This window comes from Elgaria multicarinata, chromosome 9, assembly GCF_023053635.1.
Source record: "Elgaria multicarinata webbii isolate HBS135686 ecotype San Diego chromosome 9, rElgMul1.1.pri, whole genome shotgun sequence".
NCBI classification, from domain to species: domain Eukaryota; kingdom Metazoa; phylum Chordata; class Lepidosauria; order Squamata; family Anguidae; genus Elgaria; species Elgaria multicarinata.
The window spans coordinates 91,049,701-91,068,520 of NC_086179.1; the positions used below are offsets into that span (position 1 = coordinate 91,049,701).

Consider the following 18,820-nt stretch of genomic DNA (forward strand, 5'->3'; position numbering starts at 1 on the left):
AATCACAGGGCAGTATACACAACACCAAAAAGAAACAAATCCAATCTAAAAACTATACACACTGAAACACTTTTTTTTTTGCTTGACACAGAGACCCATCATTCCCACACCAACTGCAATAGATCCAATGATGAATTTACAATAATAGATCCACTTGTGAGTGGTCAGGGTGCCCCAGTCGAAGTGCTCTGAGCTTGGGCTGAATCCCTTTCCAACGGGAAATATACTATTTCAAAGAATCCAAAGGCAAAGTACGTTAAACATTTCCTTTGGAGGCATTCTTCTGTCCTGAGACTGTGGTCCCTGGTGCTTTTTATTTCAGCTTGCTGACCTAGGGTGGAAGGAGCCCCACAGCTTCTGCACTGTCTGAGAAGTAGGACAAGGTGGGGTGGGAGCCAGTCATTCAACCGAGGGGAAACATTCAACTGAGGCTGACTAACTTTTGAAGAAAAATCTGATTTGGATGCCATTAAGTACTGGGGAGAAGGGTACTTATTATATTACTTATTTATCTCATTTATATCCTGACTTTCTTCCCTTTTATTTTATCGCCATAACAACCTGAAATTGGCCCAATGTTATCCCGATAGCTTCATGGCTGTGTGGGAATTCAATCCGGGCCTCCCAGTCCATGTCCAACATTTCAGTCACTATGACGTATCAGGTCTCAAGATAAATGGTAGGGATGTGCTCCGCTTCTAATCGGACCAGCGAATTAGAAGCGGAGCGGGGTGCTTTGCCTCCCCTTAAGGCGGAGGTGAAGAGGATTGGGGGGCCGGCAGAGCGTGGCGTAGAGGATCGAGATGAAGGCGGATCCTTTGCCTCGATCCAGAGCTCCGACAGAAAGGTAAGTGGGGTTTACCGGGCCCTGCCGCTGTCGCTGTCGCCCATGCGACGACAGCAGCAGGGCCTGGTAAACCCCCCTCCTCTCCCTTACCTGCCTCCGTCCGCGGTCCGTCGGCTTCTTCAATTGAGCCTGCGGTTCAACCAGGAAGTCTAGGCCGCACTTGCGGCCCAGACTACCTGGTTGAACCGCGGGCTCAATTGAAGAAGCTGACGGACTGCGGACAGAGGCAGGTAAGGCCCCCCTCCCCCTTGGTCCCTTTTCAGGCTCTGCCGCCATCGCCACACAGGTGGCGACAGCAGCAGGGCCCGGTAATCCCCCCGCCCTCCTTTCCCGGCCTTACCTGGTGCCACTCCCCTCCACTGCGGAGCTCCGATTCGGAGCCGGAGCTCCGCGGCGAAGAGGAGCGGAGCGAAGCGGGCCAATCCAAAATTTTCGGATCGGCCCGCAGGGCGGAGCGGGGGGTTCGTGCACACCCCTAATAAATGGCTGTTTACCAAGTGGTACATATAACCATTTGATAAGTTGACTAGCCATGCCTTGTGTCAAAAGTTTTTTTTTTTTTAACGTTAGGACCCTGTTGTTTCTTTTTCTAAAGAAAGACATGTAGCCAGTTCTCACCATGTTAGTTAAAAACATTGTTAAGACAACATGTAGTTTGGCCCTGTGCTGTGTTGCCCAATGGTGAGGAGAATCAATGGTACCTCTCCTCTGTCTCCCCGGATTTCTGATTAGGTGCAAAAATGTGGTAAAAATACAGTGACAATGTTCTCACTACCTGATATAACAATAAAGATGTCCAGGTTTCCAACTATTAAGCACAACATGTCAAATTATCTCTTAGCAAATGTTTAGCCATGTGGGCGATCATTTTGTTCAAAGTGTTATATCTTTAAGTTACAAGAACAGAAGAAAATATGCAAGATAGCAAATCTTTTGTGATGCATATGACTAGGAATGCACAAGTCATTTAATGAAGCAGTATTCGGAACAGATCAAACGACAATCGTTATCTTTTTCACAAATGCTATGTAATGCACACAATGTGCTGATTCATTCCGGACGTCTGAGGAATCCTGTTAAGCTTCACATCAAGAGGAGTTGATATGCTATCCTCAGACGTAAAATAAAGTGGGAAGGAGATCTCTGAAGCACTGTCTGAAATGTTCTTTTAAACTTACTCAGCCATGCCTTACTGTGAATACCAATGCATTTTGACTTTGCCTAGAACACAGTAAAAACTACTCACTGGTGCTGAGCGCTGCAGGAAGACAGATAGATGCTATCAACTTTTTAAAAGTCACAGGGTGGACTTTACATTGGGAGCACAGCCAATCTTGAGCAAATAGCTCTTCCAAGTTCCACAGAACCTAGGCTGAGCTCATCTGTCTTGATATCAAATTTCAGCTTTACCTGTAATGAATTTTCCAAGTCCAAGGTTGATATGGGGGGACAATAATTGCCTGGCTGTCATATTGGGAAAAAAACCAGGGGCAACAAATAGAGCATGTTTTATGGATTGGATGCCAAATTCATGATGGGGGCTGAAATTAATTATCTCTTGATTTTAACTGCAGCTGAAGAAGAAAACCCTGGAAGTTACAGTCTGGGACTATGATAGATTCTCCTCCAATGACTTCCTTGGCGAGGTGAGTTCCCCATTTTTATTGCTTCACTGCCTTCCTACACCTGACTTGATAGTCAACTAAGGGTAGATTCCCATGATACATTTTTCATCCAGAGAGTAATTCTAGTATTTCCTAGCTGCATGCTACTGTGGAGAAAGATGGGAGATCAGATATATTTGGCAGCAGTGCCTATGAAATATCTCCAGTTGCTGCTATTGTGAGAACTGGTGCTCAGTCCAGACATCATGCTAAACAAAGGCCTTAGCTAGACCTAAGGTTTATCCCGGGATCGCCCCGGGGTCATCCCTGTTCATGTAAATGACACACAGGTGATCCTGGGAGCAGGCAGGGACCACCCCGGGACGATCCTGGGATAAACCTTAGGTCTAGCTAAGGCCAAAGTTGAATGGAACTTAACTATGGGTTGGTGTACTAGTTAAATTGACACCTTGGTTTGTGATTAGATGGCAAATCAGAATTGGAAACTATGGTAACCCTGGCTTGGTGGGATGCTTGCATTGACAAACGGTAGATATGGCTGTCATTCCCTCTCCCTCACTTTCCCTTATGCCTGCAATGTTCTCGAAAACCACCCTTTTCTGAGAAGCTTTTGCCTTAACCCTTTAATCCTCTCCACCTACAAAAGCTAATCCTAAACGTATGTAGCTACACCCAGGCTTATTCCTCCCTGTTATATTTTCCTCCCGCTTTCTTCTCCTTCCACTGATGTCTCCTTCTCTGTCAAAATTTAGTTTAAAAACTCAAATAGGGACATGTTGTCTTGCTTCTGTTACTTGTAAATGCTATTGTGTATTAATGGAGCAGCAATAATATTGATTATTACTCCAGTCAAGGAAGCTCGTAGTCTTGGCTTTATATTTGACTCCTCACTCTCCTTTATTCCTCATATTGAGGCAGTAGCTAAATCCTGTCATTTTTTTCCTGTATAATATTGCCAGGATTCGATCATTTTTGTCTGTCTCTTCTGCCAAGACTCTTGTTCATGCATTGGTTATTTTTCGGTTGGACTACTGCAACCTTCTTCTCACTGGCCTTCCTTCTTCTCACATCAGTTTGTTGGTTTCTATTCACCACTCTGCTGCTAAGATCATCTTCTTGGCTCGCCGCTCTGACAATGTTACTCTACTTCTGAAATCTCTTCATTGGCTTCCAATTCACTTCAGAATCCAATATAAACTTCTCCTATTGACATACAAAGCTTTTCACTGTCTAGCTCCTTCCTATCTTTCCTCTCTCATCTCACACTATTCCCCCACTCGTGCTCTTCGCTCCTCTGATGCCATGTTTCTTACCTGCCCAAGGGTCTCTACTTCCTTGTTTGGCTTCGTCCATTTTCTTCCGCTGCCCCTTACGCCTGGAACGCTCTTCCAGAACATTTGCAAACTACAAGATCAATTGCAGTTTTTAAAGCTCAGCTAAAAACTTTTCTTTTTTCTAAAGCTTTTAAAACTTGATTTTGATCTGACTTTTATACTGTTAGTTTTACTCTACCCTGTGCCTGTTTGGTGCATTCTCTTCCCCTTCTTATTGTTTTATTATGATTTTATTAGAATGTAAGCCTATGCGGCAGGGTTTTGCTATTTTATTGTTTTACTCTGTACAGCACCATTTACACTGATGATGCTATATAAATAAATAATAATAATGATGATGATGATGATGATGAAGGTGACAATGACAGGAGAAACAACAACCCATTGGTCTCCAAATAACCACCAGCACTTGGTCTCCAAACAGCAGCCTTGATCAATAAGGCCAAATATCAGGGGAAATTGGAAAGGAAGAAAAGAAAGATGATTTTAGCTCTCCACCAATTTTTTTTTTCTAGAACTGCCTTTGTCATTGTAGAGTTTACAGACCATATTTCTCAGAGCCTATTAGCATTCTCCATGGTTTTCACCAGAGAAACTCCATTGTTTTGACCAGAGATACATGTGATTAGTCAGACCAGGATCAGATTCCTTACATCATTAGATATTTATTAAATAACTAGCTGTACCCGGCCACGCGTTGCTGTGGCTCAGTCTGGTTAGATGGAAAAGAAAGAAAAGAGAAAGTGCACATTTCTAATATGTTTAATTTCACAATGCTTGTGGGTATACAATATTTTTTGTTGTTCCATTGTCTGTGCAGATATAGAGATTGTCTGGTTTGCCGACTCTAGAACACGCAACATATAATTGTCCATGTGAGAACCAATCCGTGTCTAGATGTAAACGGCACAATTCTAAAGATTGGCCCTGAGCTTTGTTGATGGTGATTGCAAACGCCAATCTTTGCAGCTGGACACGCATATTTGTAGTTAATTTTAACGTCTTTACGTGTCGCCACAAAGTAGAGTATTTCAGGCAAGCATTTATTTCGTCCGCTGGTGTCGAGCGAGGAATTACAGGTAATGTTTGCCTGAAATCTCCTGCAAGCAATATTAATGCATTCCCAAATGGTCTGATGTTTCCACGCAAATCTTGCAATGATCGATCCAGAGCCTCGAGCGATTTTTTGTGCGCCATTGTGCATTCATCCCAAACCATAAGTTTGCATTTCTGCAATACTTTTCCCATGCCGGATGCTTTGGAAATGTTGCACGTGGGAGTTTCAATGAATTGCATGTTCAATGGCAATTTGAAAGTGGAATGAGCAGTTCTTCCACCTGGTAGCAATGGCGCACCTATTCCAGATGATGCAAGAGCTAAGGCTATGTCATTTTGGGATCGAATTGCTGCCAGAAGCAATGTAATTAGGAACGTTTTACCAGTTCCTCCTGGCGCATCTAAGAAGAACATTTCTCCAACCCCATTATTGACAGTTTGCATTATTTGATTGTAAATGTCATTTTGCTCAAGCGTTAGCTTAGGAATATTTGATTGCACATACGACAAAAGATCACCCATGTTGTAATTTTGTTCACGACGCAATTCTACATCGAACGAAGCAGGAGCAGATCGATTCGGTGATGGCATTCCCAATTGATTGAGAACTTTGTTCGCGATTTCTAAGCACAAATCTTCAATCATTATCAACGCTTCGTTGTAGATTTCTGCTGTGAAATCCATGTTCATATTTGAATTTTCCTTGCGTATTCGACGGAAAATATCTTCAGCCATGTGCGATTTATATTTCTCCCATAACTCTGTTGGAGATGAAGGAGAGCAGGCGGTCAATATGATTGCAAACAATGCACGAATTTGATTTGGATGTGACGTGTTGTACGCATCATTAATACATACATCCCAGTGTTGTTCGTTCTCCAATAAATTCAGAGCTTGACATGCACTGCGGAAAGTGGCATGTGTAACTCCGTTGACAATTCTCAATTGCTGGAAAGACGTTGGACCGGGCACATTTACCAACAGCATGCGAAGAAAGAAGCATTCATCTTGATTGGGATGCATGGTGTACAGCCTGCCTATCGTAGTGTCTTTGAATATGCCAGGTTGTCCGTTGACTCGCTCTCCTCATTTGCGTCATTCAAATGATTTTCTACTCACATTCCATGTGTAATACGTAGGCACTTCCGAATACAGCAGTGTTTTTGCAAACGCGTCATTTTGACATAACGTGAAGAAAGCAGTTAACGTTGTAGCCAGTGGATTCAGGGCTATTTGTTGCACATTTGCAGCTGTGAAATAAACGTGTTGTCCATTTTCTAGATGTACTGCTAAGTGAACAACAGCTGGACTTTGTTCATGTATGGGAAATGAAAGAATTCGCCATACAGCTTCATTGCTGCTTATGTATCTTCCAGCCTGACCAGCATGTGTTGCTTTTACATCCAACAGATGGCGCTGTTTTTCCAAAAAAGCATGTTTTTACCTGTCACAGGTGTGGTGAGGAGGTTAGTGGGTTTTGGCCCCTCTGCTAGGCCGGAATCTCCTGGCAATTACCTTTCTTCAGAACTTGGAACTTCCATAGAAGGCCGCAGTTCCGAGAAACATCGCTAGATGGTGCCAAATAGGAGAGAACATGGAAATAGGAGAGAAGGCAGAGGCAGTGGATTGGCCTACTGGTTGGTGATGTCACAATGACTTCTCTCCTATTTGCATATGTGGCTTGGAGGAGGCCTCTGGGCTTTTATATACCCTATTTCTTCGATTCTAAGACACACTTTTGTCCCCATCTATAATATAGTTACATAAAAACACGCGCGTATTCGATTGCAACGTTGTGTCAAAATTTCAAAGCAATCGGTGAAGAACTTTCGGAGATTTAAGATTAGGAACAAATGAACATTTACATTTTTATTTATATAGATTTGCTCTCTGTTTCACCATATAGGTATTAATTGAGCTATCTAGTGCCTCTCAACTGGACAATACTCCACGGTGGTATGCTCTGAAGGAACAGAGTGAAAGCATTGATCATGGGAAATCCCATTCTGGACAGAGCAGCCAGCAGACCCCAAAACCATCTGTCATCAAGAGCAGAAGTCATGGGATTTTCCCTGACCCATCAAAGGGTAGGAAACTATTAGTATGTGTATTCATGTATCCTTCTTCACAAGCTATCACCACCCCATGCCACCATGCTGTGCATTTCTCCTCCCCTGCTTCTGACAGCCAATTATGTGAGACAACATAATGCATGTCTTATTATGTGAATACCCCCACCTCACATAATTGGCTGACAGTGGCAGGAGAGGAGAAATGGGGGCAAAGAGTCTCAGAGTGGCAGCAGTTCCATGTCTTCTGTAATTTCCAATACTGTCCTACTAGAAAAAGAGGACTGTTTATTGCTTTAACAACTGCCCACCCCCACTTCCCGTTAATCCTCCCAATTTATTGGACTGACGCCATTTGCTGAGTGCGAACACCTGCCACAGAACCATCAAGCTGAGGCGGAGCATTGTTTCTGAGCCATTTAAGTCCTTCTAGCCCCTTAGAGATATCAGCAGACCCACTACAGGGCAGTGGGACATCCCACTAGAGGTGTCCCTAAAGGGGGCAACACCAAAGAGGATGTGCCCTTTGGTCTGCCCCTTGGGGACACCAGGAGGACAAGGGTGCTATTCTTTCTTTCTCCTTTTCTGCCTGTGCAGGGTATTAAGTGTTATGTTTCCGCCTACCAGACATGCAGGTGCCCACCATTGAGAAGTCCCACAGCAGTCCAGGAAGCTCCAAATCTTCTTCTGAAGGACACCTGCGTTCTCATGGACCATCCCGCAGCCAAAGCAAAACCAGCGTCACTCAAACCCACCTTGAAGACGCTGGGGCAGCCATCGCCGCTGCTGAAGCAGCTGTCCAACAGCTCCGCCTTCAACCAAGTAAAAGACGCAAATAAAATTCCTCAGCATGGCAGCTTAATGTTCATCTGTTGCCTTTCCTTTTCTCCTGACCCCTCTTTGCTGTCCTTTCCCTGCTGGCCTTTTCTTTCTGCTCTTGGCACACCGTGTGTTCCACCTGTTCCGTGTTCTTTCTGTATGTCTGTGTGTAAATACATAGAAATGCAATATAGTCTTCCTATTTAGAAATCCTCTTTTATTTACATAGAATGCCTTGAAACTGGCTGTTTCTCTACTTCTGTCTCCATTTGTTCAATAGTCTACAGTTCTGCACATCTGGTGGGAAAATTGTGTTGTGTGTTTTTGCTTCAGTGCCACTAAATACCTCAGCCCTAATCCAAACTTCATATAGTTGGTTTCCAGCCTCCCAGTAAGATTACACAGTTTACCTACAAAAGCAGGTTGCTAACATTAGACAGCAAATGAGAAAGATCAATATATATTGGACAGCACCACAATTTGGGACTCCAAAGCCTTAAGGCCATAAGAGTTTCCTTAAACTGGCTTAGTTTGTACTTGTAGATGTTTCTACTCTTTTGGCAGGATTATTAAAAGCAACAACCTTGAGATGTTTTCTTAAACCATAGCATTATTGTAGTACATACAAACAATACAATATAGGCTGTTACTGAGGAAATTAGATATTGGTAATGTTAACAACTATATCATTAGCTTGACTGGAGTCTGCATTATAACAGGGGTGGATTTGGGTGTGTGTTTTTTGTTAGACTGTGAAGAGGTTTAAGAATTACAACTCTTCCATAAACCTCCATGTGTAAATCATCCTCTCACAGAAATTACAGGTTGAGGATTTAGTCACTGGCAAATTAATATAATTCAACCGTGGTATCATTGTGTTTGTCTTCATGATTATTTGGTGTGTCATACAGTCCCCACTGTGTAATGTAGAAAGCAGGAATAAAACCTCCTTCGCCTTCTTCATCCTTTTTTTTAAAATTAAAAAGAAACAGCCAGTTTTAATTACCCTTTAATGCTGTGCATGTGATGTCTCTTTGGTGTTCAAAGACACGTACCTATTTAAATACAGAAAAGAAAATTCCCCACTTCTGTTTGCATGACTAACATTTAAGCTGGTTCCATCTGAGGATACATACTCTGGGTTTCCATTTCACCCACACTGCCACAGCAGCACATAAAAGCGGTCAGTCTAATTATGCAAGGAAGCAGCACAGACACAGCATAGCAGGAGTCCTCTCAATTCAAAGAACTCAGTCTGACAATCTGCCTCCACCAGCCAGTGACAACAAAGACCAAAGCCAACTAGCCCTCAGAAAAGTGATGTCCGATGGACCAGTCAAACCTGAAGGAGGTGAGCAGAAAGACATGGCCAAGAAGATAGCCTTAACCAAATGCCTTCTTGCCATGTCTGCTAATTCATTGCACATCGAAGTTATTTCTTCAGCCCCTCTCTGCAATGTTCAGTTTTATTGAAAAATCCTGTCTCAATCTTATGGCTAATTTGCAAGCCCCTATTTTGAAAGGCTGTGCTAAGTCTAAATTATAGAAAGTTCTGATATAGGGAAACTCCGTGGTCTCTAAAAATTGGATTAACTGTGCTCACATTGCCTACTAAATGGCATGCTTTCAACCTGATCTGCTGGGGCATGACCAAACCATTCTTTTTGTATGATTACAGCCTATCGTGGCACACTGGAATTTCAACTTGGACACAGCATTGTTGTTGTTGTTATCATTTGCACATTTATTATGTCTTCATATCTGAGAAATTGAGTTCAGGGTCTGGAGGAATCCACAGCAGGAAAAAAGAATAAAAAGAAAGTGTTCATATGACACATAACTGTCAAGAGTTTTCTAGCTTGTCTCAGAAAGAGTCTAGGTCTTTACTGTAGGTTTTGTGGTATGTTTAAGAATAGTTCATTGGAAGCTGAAGACAGAGGCCATAGCTAGACCTAAGGTTTATCCCTGGATCGTCCAGGGGTCAAACCTGTTCATCTAGGTGACACACAGGGGAACCAGTGCTCAGGCAGGGGTGAACCCTGGATGATCCCAGGATAAACCTTAGGTCTAACTGTGGGCAGAGACTAGTATTCCATGGAAGCAAATGCTGAAAAGGATAATATCTACTCTAATTTTTATTTCAGTGAGGCATTTCAGGCATAGTAATTTGGAGCAGTTGGAAGGATGACTGGTGTCTTTCTTGTTCCTACCTCTTCTCTATCATGTCTGAAGGAGAAGTGTGTTTTTTTCTCTGTCCAACCCAGGAAGATACTCAAGCTGCCTGCTATGTGTTTACATTGGGAGCTTGTATATCTCCTCAGACTAGAAGATTCAAAAATTCTCTTTTGGACATGACAATGAAACCCAGGGAGCAGAAAGCACAAGTTGACCATGCTCCCTCTGCCCTCCACTTGTTATCCCATCAAAAACAGCTCTGAGAGTTGACTGTGAAGGATAATGCATTGTGCCTCAGCAGAGCTCCAGGTATGAAGCCGAAGTTGGGATAGGCTTTATGCTGGATCAGATGACCACTTGATATACCTGATTCCTATGAGCCCTTTACAGGCTCCACATCAATTACGTCAGGTGGAGAGACAGCAGAGCTGTTGCACAAAACTGCTGTTGTGTCTCCTGCCAGTCCCACACCCATACATTAAGAGAAGGTCTACAGAGGGAAAGTTGGCCAGACATGTCCAATGGGAGTTTCTTCTCATGGGGAAAATGCACATGCGTTTGACTTGCTTCCCCTTGCAGGACTTCCTCCCCATATGGATAGTGTGGGGGCAGGACCAGTAGGGGATATAACTGTCTCTCGACATGATGATGCATGGAAAGAATAAATACCGAACAAGGCTATGAGGATATACTGATTCACACTTAACCTCTCTCCCATTGGTAGCTATTACATTCTTACATACTGAAGAGGCTAACCTGTGATAGAAGCTTCAGACCATTTGGTGATACGGTATTGGTTGCAATACCATGTGGAAAAGTTAGGAACATAGGAAGCTGCTTTATACTGAGTCAGACCATTGGTCTATCTAACCCAGTATTGGTGACACTGACTGGCAGCAGCTCACCGGGGTTTTAGGCAGGATTCCTTCCTTGCTCTATCTGGAGAAGCCAGAGAGCAAACCTGGGACCTTCTGCATGCAAAGAATGTACTCTATCACACAGACATCAATAATCTTTAGCTGTCTCTTGCCTCTGCTTTTCCTGGTTTGAGTGCTGCAACATTTCAGTGCTCTTGCTTCCACTATTTACTCTCCTACCTTTCTAAGCTGACATGCAATTTCATGAAATTGCTCAGATGCTACATCTGATGATTCCCATTTGGAAAATGTATCACACTGTGACCTGAACCTTTGGAAACATATGAAAAAGAGTTGTTTGCATAGCTTTGGCGCATCGCAGCCCTCCTCTGTGATATAAACCATAGATGAAATATAAAACCACAGCTGGAGCACACGTTTTGGTTTGGTTTTAAAAATCATTTAATTCTTTCAAATTGAATTTTAAAAGTAATCATGGTGGAGATTATGCCATGGTCAGATTTCCTTTCTGAATAATGCCCAACTTGTTTTAGTCTTTGGTGGTGTTGTATTGTCCGGGACAATTGTATAGTTTAAATGTACACTAAAGCAGTGCCTTGTTGACAAGAGTTATGTCGTATGATGTTGTGTTTTCACAATGTTTCTCAATTTGCTTGAAATGAAAAAATCGGAGACCTCAAAATAAGGAGGAATGTACATTTATTGGGGGTGGGGGTTAGATACATTTTCCACTGAATTCAGAACAATTGGAGTGGTACTGTTTCCCTAGGCTGATTTTTAGAATAAAGCAATTACCAACAGATTTTCCAAACTTTTAATAACAGTTAATAAATATATTCAAATAGTTATGTGGTGTTCTGGAGAAGATGCAGCCTGTATAGGAAATGCAGTGATGGCTGACAGACTTTTTGTTTTTGTTTTGTTTTAAAATATGTACTCTTTCTCAAAAGCTGTTTGGTGATAAAATGTTTGAGCTCTCTGCCAAAATTAGTCAGGTTTGGTTCTACAGTGCCATTATTATTGGCTAATGTTTCAGTTTCCTAACAATTCTGACAAAATCAGAATGATAAAGATGGAGCATCATGAGTTTGACTTGGTGCCATGTGACAAAATAGCAAACATTCACAGCAAAAAAGTAAAATGTTTTGTGGAGATATTATTTAGTTCTTGCCTCATGAATAGCTGGGTGCTATTGAAATTGCTTACACTGATGTCTTTATAGCCTGTTTAGTAATTCATCATTCCTACTCTGTACAGCAAGGCCTACCAACCATCGACCAGGAGAAAGTTCAGTCTCCTCCACTGGTTCATCAGCCAGTACCTTTGGCAGTGGATACAGTATGGATAGTGAAGGAAGTAGCAGCAGCAGTGCCACCACAGGGGACAATAATCTCTTTCCCATTCCAAGAATGTAAGACTTCTAAAATTATTTAATATGTTTTTATTAACTATAGAAAGACAAATGATGGGATTAGTTACTTTAACCCTAAAAAAAGCTGAGTTATACCGTCCCTCCTGTCCCAATACATACTTATATGCAACCCTGTCCTATGCATGTTTACTCAGCGGTAACTCAGCGGCCGTAAAGTTGCAATCCTACTCACATTTCCCTGGTTGTAAACCCCACTGAACACAGTGGGATTTTCAAATACACATATGGGATTGCGCTGTTCTTCCCAGGTAAGTGTGGAGGCAAGGATTGCAGACTATGTTCCTCGCCTTCTTTCTGCTTGCTTATTTATTGATGCTTTGAACTCCTGTACCAATTTCCCAATGTTAAAGCCATCCTAAATAAGCAAAAGCTCAACAACAACGATTCTGACAGTGACAATAAACACCTTTGTCAGCAGTGCCATGGTAGATGTTAACCCAAAAAACAGTTTGTGAAAATAATTGTGAACTGCTATGGGTTCAAAAATTCATTCAATGAATTTTTATTTATTTATTTATTACATTTTTATACCGCCCAATAGCCGAAGCTCTCTGGACGGTTCACAAAAATTAAAACCATAATAAAACAACCAACAGGTTAAAAGCACAATTACAAAATACAGTATAAAAAGCACAACCAGGATAAAACCACGCAACAAAATTGATATAAGATTAAAATACAGAGTTAGAACAGTAAAATTTAAATTTAAGTTAAAATTAAGTGTTAAAATACTGAGAGAATAAAAAGGTCTTCAGCTGGTGATGAAAGGAGTACAGTGTAGGTGCCAGGCGGACCTCTCTGGGGAGCTCATTCCACAGCCGGGGTGCCACAGCCGAGAAGGCCCTCCTCCTGGTAGCCACCTGCCTCACTTCCTTTGGCAGGGGCTCACAGAAAAGGGCCCCTGTAGATGTTCTTAAGGTCCGGGCAGGTACAAATGAAAAATGAAGTATGAGATTCTTTTCCCATATAAAATGTATTAATGATTTTTTAAAAAAAACAGACTGTTTAAGTTTTTATTGTATTTTATTTTGGAGTTTGTTTGTTTGTTTTAAACCACCCTTTAACCTCAGCTGAGGGACAATATTGAAATCTTATAATAAAATAGGTAGGATCTACACTACTGCTTTAAAGCACTTTATAACAGTTTTGACAACTGTTGGGGGCCAGGACACACTCCATATACTGTTTTCAAAACTGTTTTAAAGCGCTTTAAAGCAGTAAAGATGGATGAAACAGGAAGATTTTAGCCAACAATATAAATCTGTACAACAAAGAAGCCTGGTGAACCTCCCCAGCTAACATATTCCACACACTTGGCACAGTACAGTGTGTTTACTACATTTCTATGCCATCCAGTAACAGTTCACAAAAGAAAAGGGGTCTGTTTCATGCAGCTCTCAAAACGAATCTCCAGCAGTTGAAGACCTCTGAGCAGCATCTTCTGACTGTTAGAGCAGTACGACAATGGAACCAGTTACCTAGGGAGGTTGTGGGCTCTCCCACACTAGAGGCCTTCAAGAGGCAGCTGGACAACCATCTGTCAGGGATGCTTTAGGGTGGATTCCTGCATTGAGCTTGGGGTTGGACTCGATGGCCTTGTAGGCCCCTTCCAACTCTGCTATTCTATGATTCTATAAGAAGATCTACAGACAAGGAACTTCCCAGGGGAAGAGGCTTTCCCCTAAGTCAGGGGTGAAAACCTCAGGCCCACGGGCCAAATCCGATCCTCCAGGGTTCCCCAGAAGAGCCATTCTCCCTTCTCTAGACCCAAGCCACTTTTCCTGGACCAATGGTTGTTTGGTGGTTTGCCGGGATTTTCACCATTCTAAAAGATTGAAATGCCTCTCCTAACATGTAATCCAGTAGAGTGAAGAGGAGAGGGGCGAAAGAGTTTGTGGGTGTGGGGACTGCTTTCAGACAGGCAACAGCTTGAGAGAGCTCTCTGTCCCCTCCCCGCCCTCATCTCCAACTCAAAAACTGGCTAGCATCCAGATATTAGGCTGATGATTGTGTGGACGACCTAGTATCAAACATTAAACATCTTAAAACAAATGGCCCCGGCTGCCTAATAAATGTGCTATTTGGGGGCCATGAGAAATGCCACAGTGTCGTCTTACTCCCAAAGGAAGCTGTTGCAGGGGTCAGAAGCAAATCTCAGACTAAACCATGCCCAAGAAGTATTGTCCCAATTGAGACAATAGTAAAAGGAGTTGCGGTCGCAGTGTTGGATTCACTTTCCCAGTATAGACAATTTTCCCTGGCAAAATCTTTCTCTTCGATGTGTGTTTTTGCAGCTCCTCCATTTGGTTTTGAAGAGCTGTTTCTAACCTCTTTGCCGCAGGTTCTGATGCAAAGTTGCAGAACCCAAGAACCAAATCCAGTCCTCCAGTGGTTCCAATCTGGCCCTCTGGTGTCCCCCAGAAAGTTCTTCCCCTTGCCTCACCCCCTTCCTCTTGACCACTAGTTGTTTGATAGTTCAATTGTGCAGTTTCCAAATTTTAAAATGTTTAAATGCCTCTTCTAAAGCTGAGTTACTGGAAGCAAGAACTTTAAATTAAAACAAGCTGGTGTGGGGGTGGGGGTGGGGGTGGGTGTTGTCCATGCCACCTTTGCCTTGGCCCTTCCCACCCCTGAAATGCGGACCCTGAGAGCTTCTCCAAAATGAATTTGGCCCTCAGGTTGAAAGAGGTTTTGTACCCTTGTTCTAAAGTTTATAAAAGGAACAAGCCCAAAACCCGGCCTCAGGAGATTCTCTTCCAGACACACTCAAACAATGCATTAATTCTTTCTTGGCTTGCTATATAAGAGCAGCACTTTATTCTGCTATGGCAGTCAGAGATAAAAAAGAAATCCTTCATCTTATTCTTCTACGTTTCCTCTTCAATAATTCTGGAAGAAAATTATTGCTGCAAAGTTCCATTTGATTAAAAAACATCATTGACTCTTTTTGCCTATCGATCAGAACAGATTATTCCTTAAAGTTTTTTTTTTAAAAAAAAAAAAAAAGTTTTAATCATACTTTACAATTTAGGAGTGTAATTATTTTCTTTTAATCCCTAATAACGTAATATAGCTTCAGGAAGTTTTAGAGGACGCGTATTCTAAAATATTTGGATTAAGGTCATCTGGTTATCTTTATACAGAAAGATAATTGAACTTCACACACTGGTGGGGATATGAAAATTGAGCAGGTACTTCCACAACAGATAAAATGCTGAAACTTTGTACACCTCGGGCAGAATCCAATCAGGCATTTATGCGCCTGCCAATTCCTTTTTGCCCGGCAATTCCCTATTACACATGGAGGGTCCCGCAGATTGCACTGTGCAAGTGGGTCCCATCGTTTATGCAAGGGAGATTTAGTGCTTTCATTTCTGGAAGGAGGCAGGTTGATGGAGTTCCCTTATACAAGCCCCACATTTCTGCCTTCTTCCAGAAATGAGCATTTCCGCTCATTTCAGGTTGGCCTAGAAGCGCTGTATCGACATTACGCAAGTGGTGGCGGCCAATTGTGAAACAGAATTGGCGGAGTATAAGAGAATCATCGGAGGTGCAAGCTTCCCATGGGATTCTGCCCTGAAATAAGACATGTTTATACCTCTGATCCAAAACTTGTGACATGAAGGCCCAATTCAGGCTTTTAGTCCGACATTAACATCCTTCTCACGGTGGGGTGCAGTCCTAAGGTTTTAGTGCAAGCATACCCAGCACCACACCAATGGCAGGTATTTGTCCAAAATGTGTGATTCTTCTGCCTACTGATGAGGGTGGAGGTAAAATGGATGTCTGGTGAATTGTTCGTGTGTGTATATTCTATGCACAAATGCCAAGCTTGCACGTAAGACAATGTGTGTGGCGTAAGCCCACGCACAATCAAAGCCTGCTCCCGCACTCTACCACATGAATATAATAATTGAGAATGGTATATAATTCTTGCAAATAAATTAAAAAATGTCTTTATGGCTTTCTCCCTTTCCCCTCTTGTCACAGTCCTCTGCACCACCCTAAAAACTGCTCTTGGGGGTTTCTCAGCCCTCAAGAGCAGATTTTGAGGGGACGCAGGGAGCTGTGAGGGGAGGGGGGATTGCCCCCTTCCACTTCCACTGATGGTACTGCTCCCATCAGCAGAATGACATTAGTTACAACCTATTACTGACAAGCTGAATGTTTTAAACAGCTGAAAGTCTACTTCATAATGCAAGGTGTGAGATTTCTCCATTTCCCTTCACACGGAAGCTATTTTCTTTGCATGAAAGCATCAAGCTGCAGCTGATGGATCTCCTCTGTATGTGAAAGCTGGCTTCATGCAGCAAATGTAAACTGCCCAGAGAGCCCTGGCTATGGGGGCAGTATATAAGTGTAATTAATTAATTAATTAATTAAATGCCAATCTGCATGTGGAAATGCATATGCAGGTGTGTAGAGGGGTGTGTTTTCGTTCTGCGGAAATCCCCCTTGCCTGATGATGAAAACCTTCATCATGGCTTGCGGAGTCCAGGGAATGAATTTTTCAATGTGCATAAACCTGTAAACGTCTTCGTTGTTCACTATATCTGTACATTGCAGCATTCACAGTGGAGAACTTTGTTAATAGCTGCTCAACTGAATTTTTCAACAGAGGAAAGATGAACCAGAATGGGCAAGATCCAGTGAAGCAGTCAGGAGTGGGATTAACCGAGGCTGAAGGTAACCCTGTCTTAAAAGTTCATAGAAATTATTTGTTGACATTTCCATGCTATGCAGAAGCGCCGAAAATATTATTTTAAAAACTTAGCTCTGTTTACTCGGCGGTTGTTTCCTGACGTTGCTCCTAGGAGTGACAGCAGTGAGAATTACAAGTTCTGAAACCAAAGGTCGCTCATTAAAGAGATACTTCCTTTAGTGGGAATTGTACACAATCGTTACTATTTCTGCTCCATCCAGGGAAATGCTGCAATGCATGCTCACATACACACCTCCTTTGAGAACCCTGCCAGATGTGCCCCACCCTGTAGAATGAGCCCTCAAATTAATAACCCCAAGAGATGGAGCTGCGCTATCCAGTGTTAAGGGAGCTAGACAGGTTTTGCCGCAACCACAAGCTGGTTCTAAGTGCAACATTTTTCTTTTCCCACTTTGAATGAATAGCAGCCATTCACTATATAGAAGAAAGCAAATTCAATTATTCAAGGATGCTATTGGATTTGGGGGTTAAATCGGTTCCCTGTCCTGGATATTCCAAGTTTCTGGAATGATAAGAAAATGTGAGAGCCTGTGTTTTATTATGCAAACATTTCCAGGTTTAATTCTTGGCATTTTCAACATAATCACATAATACAGCGGGACAAGATCTTTGCCTATGAACTCAAAAACCCACTTTCGTTCAGAATAGATAAGCCTGGGTCAAATATTCCTGGCAGGTTCAAAAAAATCATAAATTTGCCATTTCTGAGATGTGTCCCAGACTATGATCAGTTGACTTTGTTCTCAAAGAAAGATTGAAAACTGAGCCTTTTTCAACCTTCCGCAACCTGGTGCTCTCCAGATGTTTTGAACTGAAATTCCCAGCAATCTAAATGATCAGCAATGTCGGCTGGGGTTGATGAGACTTGAAGTCCAAACCATCTAGAGGTCACCATGTTGGGGACACCTACCCTACGTGTATAGGGCAAACCCACCCCTTCATTTGCCTGACTCCCCTACCAGCCCATTTTTAATCATGCTCAAATGTGACACTGGAGTGCAATAAAATATTGAGGATTAGCTTCTAAACAAAAATAACAATGCAGAAATAATGTATGATGTGTACTTCCATGTGCACTGATTTCTGTATATATAAGAGCACCTTTGTGCTTTGAAGTAGTAGCCGTTTGTAACACTATGCCTACAAAAAATGAAGGCAAATTTAAGGTTGGTATCAGTTTTGAGGTGAGATGGGATGGTAATTAACATGGTCTCAGTTTTTGAATTATTATTCCTGGAGATATATTTGATTCATTTTACCCATGCAGAGTTAATGATGCTTTAAATCATTGGTTCAGCCAACCCAGGAGAAATAGAGGACAGTGACCCATGTACGTGGGGAAAGTATGTGTATCAAACTTGTGTATTGTCACCTACTATAAATACTGGCAGAATCTCAGTTGCTCCAGAAGCCAAAATACATCTTGCATAAATTACAGCTGTCTCTCCTGGATTAATAAATCCATACTACTATAAAGATCAGGGTTGAATGGACCATTTCTTGTTGTACACATTACAGCCTTCTCAGCATCCTCCAGTTATTAGTGGCAAGATGTTTGGATAAGCCTAAAATGGCACGTAGTTTCTGGCAGAACCCTTATTGATTTTGACAGGTTTCTTCAGTGCTTCATGGAAAAATCTACCCTTACAAAACCTCTGTCAAGTTTAGCTTTATGTGAAATCAGGTGACAACTTTAGAATATAGGCACCAAATAGATTTTGTATTCCAACCAAAAGATGTTCCCAGATGTGCCCTACCTGGTAGAATGAGCCCCCAAAATAATAACCCCAAGAGATGGAGCTGGCTACTAATACATTAACAAAACAGGTTCAGAGCTCAGGATAACTTGTTCACACAGACTT

The 18,820-nt window shown here is 42.2% G+C and overlaps 1 protein-coding gene across 1 annotated transcript in view; it reads left to right on the forward strand.

Annotated features, from left to right (window-relative positions):
- The window catches only part of PCLO (piccolo presynaptic cytomatrix protein), a 167,384-nt gene that overhangs the window by 114,112 nt on the left and 34,452 nt on the right, over nucleotides 1-18,820 (forward strand). Inside the window, exons 15-20 of the mRNA XM_063134321.1 lie at nucleotides 2,422-2,493; nucleotides 6,769-6,949; nucleotides 7,559-7,753; nucleotides 8,919-9,101; nucleotides 12,061-12,214; nucleotides 16,854-16,921. Of these exons, the coding sequence (XP_062990391.1) occupies nucleotides 2,422-2,493; nucleotides 6,769-6,949; nucleotides 7,559-7,753; nucleotides 8,919-9,101; nucleotides 12,061-12,214; nucleotides 16,854-16,921 (853 nt within the window). The remainder of the gene's footprint in view (nucleotides 1-2,421; nucleotides 2,494-6,768; nucleotides 6,950-7,558; nucleotides 7,754-8,918; nucleotides 9,102-12,060; nucleotides 12,215-16,853; nucleotides 16,922-18,820) is intronic.